This window comes from Psammomys obesus, unplaced genomic scaffold, assembly GCF_907164565.1.
Source record: "Psammomys obesus unplaced genomic scaffold, mPsaObe1.curated_primary_1811, whole genome shotgun sequence".
Lineage (NCBI taxonomy): Eukaryota > Metazoa > Chordata > Mammalia > Rodentia > Muridae > Psammomys > Psammomys obesus.
Genome location: NW_026596079.1, coordinates 34,695,228 through 34,705,582, shown reverse-complemented (window position 1 = coordinate 34,705,582; position 10,355 = coordinate 34,695,228). Strand labels below are relative to the sequence as shown.

At 37.3% G+C, this 10,355-nt stretch overlaps 1 protein-coding gene across 1 annotated transcript in view; it reads right to left on the bottom strand.

The window, feature by feature from the left end:
- Window positions 1-2,770: 2,770 nt before the first annotated feature.
- The window catches only part of Rspo2 (R-spondin 2), a 161,219-nt gene continuing 153,634 nt past the window's right edge, over window positions 2,771-10,355 (bottom strand). Inside the window, exon 6 of the mRNA XM_055626619.1 lies at window positions 2,771-3,060. Within this exon, the coding sequence (XP_055482594.1) occupies window positions 2,945-3,060 (116 nt within the window). The 3' untranslated portion in view covers window positions 2,771-2,944. The remainder of the gene's footprint in view (window positions 3,061-10,355) is intronic.

The window sequence follows — 10,355 nt, the reverse complement described above, 5'->3', positions numbered from 1 at the left end:
TCCTCCTAGACAAGTGTTCTGTCCTTGGCCCCAGCTTCCTCTGGTTATAGCTCAACTGTAGCTTTAAGCTTTTAGGAATGAGCTTGATAGGTAGGTAGGTTTTGAAAATTCCACCTTTTCCTGTAATCCTCCTCACCCTAAGCATAATAGGGGCTTACCTTGGTAACTCACTTTACTTCATAGCCCATTTATTACCTGTATAATTAATATATTCTTGATATTAGCGTCCCTCTGAAATGCCTGGTTTAGTTTATTTCCTTGACTGCACCCCAACTGAGAAATATAGTCCTGAACTCAGTTTTAGATTTGTATATGTTTTAACAAGGAAACTCAGAAATAAGTGGATGTAAATAAATTCCCGTAAGAATAGAAGTTAAACAGTGTCTAGGAGTCAATCTATATATTGAAGGTGTCTGATACTTTCACATTTGTTCATCTGTGCATATGCAATATAGGATGTGAAACCCAGGATTATAGACGCTTGCAAAATTCTCTACCATTGAATAAACTGGATTCTATTTTGTTGGTAGAATGTTTGAGGGGGTGAATATAAATAGCCAATGGAAGAAATAATAGGTAATTTGTGTAGTACTTGATAATCTGCTATAGTAAACACACGTAATAGATATCACTAAATTCTTAACTCAGTCCGTAAAGCTTGTCTTATTTTCCTCATGACATTGGTTCCATGATGTCCTGCAGGCACCTCAACCCAAAGATGTCATATAGCAAATGGTGTCATATTTACACGTAACTTATTATGTGTACAAACTTCCACATACACTAAAAATTATCAAAAATACCTAATATGTATAAGTGGTATATTTAAATGTTGCTAAATACATTAAGTTTAAGGAATGACAAAAACATTCAGTACGGATGTAATGTTTTTCAAATACTTGTGATGCACCTGCAGGTGTGGAGGAATGTAGTACGTTTTAATGCAGTCCTTAAACCACAGGGCTACAGATAAGTAAACAATTTGTCTCAGAGATTGGAACTTGAGCAATTTATTTCTGAAAATCCCACTTTCAAATGCAATAATTTTCACAGAAATGACTATGCTGGATATTGATATCAACATATTTTCTCTTGGTTTTGATGGATTACTAGCAAGAAGTAGTATTGGTAAAGTATTCCCCTAAGTGTACTCTTAAAGCAAAACACAGTCCAAAAGCAATTTTAGAGTTTTTAATGCACAAAAACAACAGCCCAGAAACATAACAAGCATTGACTTATTAACAATGAAGTATGATATTAAGGAGACTCCTACCCACTTAGGAATATAGTGTAAATAGACATGAAGGAAAGTGAACACTTTAGGATTAAGCTCAAACCCTAAAGTTGAATACAACATTCATATATGGCTTATCTTGCATCAATATTTTCATAAGGAAGCTTATAATGTTTATACATATTGGCAAGATGTTTTTTACTCAACAAAAATGCTGAAGAGGTAGTTTTACCAATGCAAGGTGAGGAGAAGGCTATACTTTGCTTTGGGGTGGGGGAGGTTCCTCAAAACTACACCTTATTTTGTTCTAATTTTCTCCTGGATCAGACAGGAAGACAATGCATTTAGAACATGCTGATTCATAAACCTAAGAATCATTTGGCCCCAAGGGGACAAGGATGTTTTTGAAATCTCAGCTGTGTGAGTCAGCTAGGAAGCTTCCATCATGCTCTCTGTTCTAATGCAATAGATTCTGGCTGAACAGAGAAATGTGAGATAGGACTCTCAGTTGGGGAACGTTAGCCTATTTTCTCCTTCATTTTCTGGGTGCTTTCATGATAGCAGCTTCCCCGGAGACCCAAGAATTTTGCTAGGTGACCTATCGTTGCAAGTCATGAATTATTTAAGTTTGAAAAAAACTGAAATTAGAAATTGTATAGTAAATACAAGTAACTGCACATAGTCTTCTTGTTCGTAGCTGTATTTCATAACTCATCACATTTTGACTAAACTGGAGTATGGCTTCTGATGGCCAGATACTGCATGCTGCTTACTGTGTGTGTGTGTGTGTGTGTGTGTGTGTTTACGTGCATGCACATGTGGCATGAACTGGGGAAGTTCTTTCAGCACTGAAACTCTGATATCAGTCATTTGACTTTATATACAAACTAGCTTATCCTATACTTACAGCTAGAAACAATCCCACCCCACCCCTGCCAAAAATAATACAAACAAAAGAAAACAAGAGGAAATAAAGCACTTGTCAATTCTCAAAACTAGACCATGGCTAAGAACCACTAGAAACAAAGTGACATCTTATCAACCAGGTATAACTTGTTACACACAGAAAGCATAAATATACAGTAAGGAGCTTTGTATGTAGCTCAGCAGAATCTGTACATGTTAGCACTAGGATGAAAGACAGAAGGAATTCCCACAGCATACCCCTACCTAGAAAGCAGTCTCGTCACAGGACCATTCGAAGGTCACCGATGCTGAGAACACTGTGAGGTGACACTGAGCAATTTTTCCTCACACACTTGTCTTTGACAATGCACAATGTGAGAAATAAAAGTCACAAGTGAACAGTGCTTGCCTACTTAGTATTTCCTTCCATGAGATTAGGCACGGGTGCATCCTCTGGTGGCAATATACAGCCTAGTGCCTGCTGCAGGTCCAGCTTGCCAGGGACAGGTTCTTATGACACACTGTGCTCACCACAGGAGGGCACATGCAACAGCTCCCACTGATGCAGCTAAACAAGCTTTTACTACCACAGGCTCCAGATTCAAATCAAAGCATAAATAACCCAGAGTCCATGCTTGGGCACTTCCCTTCAAAACGTTACTGAAAATGGATACTGGTCAGAGCAGTAGGAATGCTGTCTGCCAGTGTGGATTGGAGAGTAGCTTTGTGCACTTTTGCAATACAAATAACAAAAACAAACAAACAAACAAAAACCCTCAAAATGCCCCAACTATTTCTTTTCTTTTATTGGCTTGCTCTGTCTGTAGAGAGGAAGACGCTGTGCTGCTCTTGGGCTCTTTCAATCAGCTTCCTTCTCTTCTTCTTGTTTCTCTTCTCCTTTGCCTTTGGTGCTCTCTTCCCTAGGATGGATAAAGAAAGGGGGAACATAGAGGATGTCAAAAAGTCTCTTTCTCAAGAAAAGAAAACACAAACCATTATGAATTTTGTACAAAGCCCATCTGGAAAACATCACCTTATGGAAAAGGCAGCCTCAAAGGGAAAATTGTTCACATTAATTTTGATGAAATAATAATTTCCTAAATTGGATATGCTCTTCAGAACAGGGGCAGATCTTCTTGTTACAAGGAACTGGCATATTTAAAAACTTCCCAGAGGCCGGATCAGTCTTTCAAATATAATCCTGCCACAAAAATTCCATTTATACTCTCCCACTTTTAACAATGCTACCTTTTACTAGCCATCTTTGCATCTTTCTGCTGCTCCACATGTCTGTTGGTCAAAAGAAAATAAGCTTCTTTCTATAGTAAACATACCAGAAGTTTCAAACTCCCTTCTTCAGGAAGATAGGGTCTTGCTTTTAACACCATACCTACCAGGTTCTCCACAGACCAATGAGTAAAACAATTAACTGTGTACACTGATTTTTTTTTCATTTTCTATAAAAAACAAACTCATAAGGAACCATTCATTATGCATTTCATCAGTTCTTGTCCAATCTGTCTGGACAAATCATTCTCATTAACACCGAGAAGGCTCAGTTGTTCTGACAGATGGGTGATATGTGTTTTATTATCAGAAAATCATACCAAGCTCTTATATTTCTCTCCTTTGCCTGAGCCACTAGCAAGCCTGGACCACAAACTAAATACTTGGGGTTTTCCATCATCAGGGGTTATTGTATACAAGTTCTCTTCTACCTCTGCCATCTTTTACTTCTTCCATCTTCTGGTTGTTATCTGTACATTACTTTAAAAGAAATTAACATTTCTTCACATATATGTATAAACAGGATTACGCAAAGAAGGAACAAGGAAGAGGAGGCACTTGGGCTTGGTTCATCATTTTATATTACAAACATACAGAAATATGATGTGTTTAAAAGAAAAGGGGGCTACCTCATCACTACACACCTCCACCACAGAAAGACTACACTAAGAAAAAAAAAAAAAAAACTTCTGGTCATCAACTACCCTTCTGCTACCTTCTCAGCTTCCAATTTTATATAAGACAGATGTTCTACTCCTGTACAGTTCAGGCATTGTGTACTAAAGCAATAAGCATGGATGGGACATGTAGCTGAGCATCCAACTGATACACTTCAGTCTTCCTATACAAATATGAAATTCAATTCCCTAGCCCTTTGCAACCTACAACTGGAGAAGGTACTGATATAAAATAAACTAGAAGGGGCTGGAGAGATGGCTCAGTGGTTAAGAGAACCTGCTGCTCTTGCAGAAGACCTGGGTTCAGTTCTGATGGTGGCTCAAAACCATCTGTAACTTGAGCTCCAAGTGATCTAAGGCTCTTTCTGACCTCCACAGGCACCATGTAACCACATGCAGCACATTCATAGAGGAAAAACACTCATTCTCATAAAATAAATCTTAAACAATTAAAATAAGCAAGAGATGAAGGAGATGTATGTCTTAGGAAACAAAGAGAAGACTTAAGTTCCTAAGTATTTCCCATTCCTTCACTTTCTGATTAGATGCTTGTTGTTAGTATCAAGGAAGGGAAATGGTCTTATGTCTCAATGCCCCAGCAAAGTGACAGGAATACACTCAAGATTCAACAAATGGTGCCTTAGTAAAATATATATATATATGACAATAAAGATGATAAACTTATTTTGATAGACACTACATTAAAATAATGAGAACATGATCATGCCCCCATATTAAATTATAAAGGTCCTTGAAGTTAACTTCTGGTTCTCATTAAATTTTGGCATTAATGTTATAATGGCATTTTGCCATCTTTAAACACAGTTAATCCTACCCAATGAAACCCTAGTCCAAGGCATCATTAATCCAAGCAGCTGTGAAGTTATAACTATGTAGGTCCATTATCTCTAATGATGACACGCATGATGATTACAAAGAACTACTTAAGAGAAAACAGCGTGTTTAAAGAGAATTGTCAATTACAAAGTTTTACAAAGATTCCTCAGTTTTCCATGTCCCCTAAATAAACAATTATCTTGTTCAAAAAAATCATTGCTGACTATATTTTTAAAATTCATTTGGTTTACTAGGACAGCTCAAGGTGTGTGGACAGCTCAAGCTGGGAGAGGAAGGCAATGCAGGAATCTCCCTGAGAGGGAGAAACAGAATACACATCTAGGGTGGGTGGAGGTATGGTGGGGTAGGCGGTTGGGTAGGATAGGGGATGGGAACAGGAGAGATTAAGTGGGGGGGAAGATAGAAGGAGAGAGTACTGGGAGAGACAGTTGGAATTGGGGGAAATATTGGGGATGAGATAGAAACCTAATACACAGAAACTGCCTGGAATCTACAAGAGTGACCCTAGCTAAGACTCCTAGCAATAAGGGATACAAAGCCTGAACTGGTCATCTTCTGTAACTAAGCAAGGCTTCCAGTGGGGTGATTGAGACACCAACCCAGCTACAAAACCTTTGAATTACTATTTGTTTTGCCTATAAGATATTCTGGGGTAAAGATGGCACAGAAATTGTTGGAGTAGCCAACAAATGACTGGTATAACTTGGCATCCATGTTATGAGAGACAGCCTGCCCCTGACACTGCATGGAGGGCCAGAAATCAGAGAGGCTAGATAGCCCAGAAACCAAGGGTAGAACAGGACTAGCAAAATTAATAACTATATAAATAAAACTAAAAGTCAGTAAAATGATTCCTAATGATACTCTGTTATGCTCGTAGACAGGAGCCTAGTATAAATGGCATCAGAGAGGCACCACTCAGCAACTGATGGAAATAGCCAAAAGTTAGGTGGAGAAGAGGGGGTAGGAAAGATTGTGGGAACCAGAGGGGTCAAGTATATCACAAGATAACTCACGAAATCCACTAATCTGAGCCCATTATGGCCACAGAGACAGAACCTCTAACCAGGGAGCCTGTATGGGCCTGACATAGGCCCTCTGCACATGTTACAGTTATGTGCAGTCTTCTTAAGGAACTCCTAACAGTGGGAGCAGGGGCTGTATCTGATTCCTTTGCTTGTTTGGGGATCCTTTCCCCCCTATTAGCTTGTCTCATCCTTGATATGCCATGTTTGGTTGATATCCATGGGAGGCCTACCCTTTTCTGAAGAGAAACAAAGGAAGAGTAGGTGGGGCAGGAGGGAGAGGATTGGGAATAGAAGAGGAAGAGAAAGCTGTGATCAGGATGTACTATATGAAAAAGAATAAATAAAATATTCATTTGGTTTATCATTCCTTACCTAAAGCTTGGCATTTCTCATTTAGGTGAATGGAAATTAACTGAATGGAAAACAAAGCTAACATTTATTGCTTAACTTGTTCTACTAGACTGAAAATGTCACAGAAAACTTCTGGCATTCACAATTTCAAAAGCATTGTGTGGAAAAGGTTGCTGATATAAGATAAACTAGACGGGGGGGGGAAACGGCTCAGTGGTTGAGAGAACTTGCTGCTCTTGCGGAGGACCTGGGCTCAGTTCCCATGGCGGCTCACAGCTATCCATCATTTGAGTCGCAGGGTATCTGAGCTCAAGTTATGAATACTTGTGAGCCACCATGGGAAATGTAGACCACCTTCCCTAAACCCTAATCTGTGCATAGCGACTCACACTCTTACTTTTAAGGTGGCTAATTTTGTGTTAGTTATCTAGTAAGTATTACAATGATGTTATCAGTATCATATATTCTTTGGCTTTGTAATGGGACAGTTACCAACATTTACTTGAAACAGTTGGTATTGTGGGCTTATTTGGTGGTGTTTATAAAACCTATGAAATATTCTTTCAAAGTGTATGATTATTTCTTTGGTGACAGGTTCTAACTAATAGTGATATGGGGACCAAATGATAACTCTAATGATTTTCCTTTGAAAACTGTTGAATGTAAACTCTGCCATTATTCGGTTGATTCCCATTATTGGTGTTGTTTTGGGCCAGTACCTTCTCTGATATTAACTATGCTGCAAATACCAAAGAATTAAAACAACAAGCCAAAATCTGACCACAAACAGGACTAAATTAACTGAAAATATTTTGTGGTCCACAGTACATTGTACAGACTTAAAGCTCAACTTAAAATAATAGAACAATATTGAAAGAGAAATTATAGAAAGGATTCTACAGACATTTCTTCCAATTTTTTTACATTAGGAAATTAGGTTAAAACTGAGAAATACATTTAAACCTACTCTTATATCTTTGATAATTCACATATCTATATGGGTTTTGATATTAAAAGCTGGAGGATGACTTCTGGACTTTGTACTGTTGCACATTCTCCATTGATTTATGACATATAAAAGCATGCATAATGGTTATTATCCTAAGAGAAATCCAACAGATTTAATCTTCCTCTTTTTTTAGTTCATAAGGGAAGACTCAGGATCTTTCATTCACAAGATGAGAAAAGACGGTTTGGGTTTAAAAGCGTAGCAGCCTCCAAAGTATTCGACCCTGCTAACAAATTCTGCACATCTGAGTTTGGCCTGAATGCTTTGAGAACACAGTGGCCTTGACCCATCACTGCAGTATGAATCACTTCAGAGTAGGATAGCTCAATCCGCAGAGCAGATCTGAGAACCATTCTACAGATGCAATACAATGACCTTTCTGTGTTACTGTCTTTATGGAAATCAATGTGATTTAACAGAGAAAAGCTGCCTCCAGGAAGAGAGAATCTGGATACCGCAATTGACACATGTGGTAAGACACTACATTGTGAGCTGTTATTTCCACACCTATCGTTGTTGTTCACCAAGGAGTCATGAGATATTACATGAGAAAGTCCTGTTGCTAAGATGAAAGGAGGGCAAACTTATCAAAATAAACAAAACCTGATAGGTATTATCAAAGCCACATGGTGAAGCAATGCAATCTTGTTGACATACACACATAGGAACAAAAAGATATCCTATCCATTTTCTACAGGGCAAAAATGATGGTGGAAGTATTCCTACCTTTCAAATATAGACTACTGCTATTACATTCACAATAGGGTATGTTATTTTTGGAACAAAATATCAGGAAGACTCACAAATTACGAGAAGATCTGAAAACAATGAATCTGCTGATTTCACTATTTCATTCTTTTACAAACTCTCAAATCTTACAGTTTTCTTATTAGGCTTTAGAGAGATTCTTTGCATCATTGCAGCAATGGTTCTCATACTTCCATCAGTACAGCATAGAGGCTGACTAGGGTCTCCACTGACAAGTGGTTGTCCTGAGACAGACTTTCTAAGAGTAAATGTAACAGAGGTAAACCAAAGGGAGGAAAAAAAAAGGTAGCTGTGATCATAAAATAGAAAATCTTTCTCCACCCGTGTGTCTATACGTATACATGGAAACGGCAGTCACCTTGTGGCAAGAATAAATAACTATGTAATGACACTGTTGTAGCCACAACTATAACAAAAATAATCACCTAAGTCCAAGATGCAAATTTTGAGGCTTGTGTTACTCTAGAATTCTGTGAATTCATGGAATCTTTTTAGAAGAAAGTCTAACACTTAAAGTATCTAATACTGAAGGGTACACGGTCACTTCAACAACTGTCCTGTTGAGTCCTGCCGTACCTCAGAAGGCCATCTGGAGGCAGGGCAAGAAAGGTTACCTCCACATTCAAAGTCTGAGAGGTCTTAATTGTGAGAAATGAGTGACAAATTGGTGATTTCTTTTTCTCATATGGGCAATCTGAGTTTACAGAAGAATGATTAACAAAAAGAAATTTATTTTTTTAAGAGTGATGAATGATTCTGTGAAAAAAAATGACAGTTGGTTCTTAAAATATTTTAAGAGTGCATATAAAAATATACAAAAAGGCCTAAATGCAATTTATAAAGAAAATTAAAATGGCTAACAAATACATTTAACAATTAAAAATGCCAATAAAATGAGGTGTTGATGAAGGATCCTTATACGTAAAAATCTGTTAAGAATATGAAGTTGCAGGCATCGGACACATCACAGAAATGTAACACTGTTACAGCGTTTCTATAAAGCCATCTGGTAATATTCATAACTTTTGACTCAGACCTAGGAATCTTTCTTAGGGAAATAATCTAAACTTGGGCAAAACTTTATGCACAGAGATGTTTACTATGAAAGTGACAAAACATTGAATTACCTAAATGTCATAGTATAATTTTTCACGACTTCTTCTGTTTATGGTAATTGAAGCAATAAAATATTCTTGCAAGAGAACTGATACATTTTATATTTTAAGGCTACAGCAATTAAATTCATTTCTAAAAGTACTACTATTGCATTTATCATTAATGGGCCTAAAATTCTTTAACATAAAATATTCTTATTATTATCATAAGAAATATCATTCATAGAACAATCACACATAATTGGATAGGAAGTACAAATGCTTAGGAATAACTTCCCTAAACCCTTCAGACATTAAAAATGGTTCTTAATTAATAACTTGCAAGTTCTGTCATGGTTTTGTCTAGAAAGATATGTACGTGGGCAAATATAATTAGCAAGGTGGACCTACCACACTTTATTTTAAAAGTGTATAGTCACTATTTTAAATGGCAAATGAAGGTTGTCTTTATTGTATACATATGGTGTTCTAACATATTTTCACCTTGTAAAAGGATTAAGTCAAATTAATTAACACATCTATTACCTCACATACTTATCCATATTGGGAACACTTAAAGTCTCCCTTTGTAATTTTCCAGCATATGTATTCTTACTTACGTGAACTTGGGAGTCAGAAGTAGATGAAGATGACAGGTAATGTGAATGGCAACATTAACTGGTTTATTTCAAGACTATTAAAGTATTAAAATTAACAAGCCACCTATTAAAAGTTTATGAGACATCTTGATTTCAAAGAGTGAACCAAAACTTCCAAGTAATCACTTAGTCACTTCAATTTTACAAAAGAACAGATGCTTTTTCAAAAGCCTGTATAAATAATAATAACAAAGAGCAGGAATCACCATGAGAGGAAGTGAAGGGGTGAAGGGATCACAGGATGGGTTATAGGAAAGACTGGAGGGAGGAAAATAAGGTGGAGCCAGATGCAGTGGAGCATGCTTGTAATGGCAGCACTGAGGAGGGCAGAAGCAGGAGGATCTCTGTGAGTTCAAGGCCAACCTGGTATACAATGTGAGAGCAGGACAACCAAGGCTACACAGAGAAAACCTGTCACAAGAAAGAAAGAAAGAAAGAAAGAAAGAAAGAAAGAAAGAAAGAAAGAAAGAAAGAAAGAAAGAAA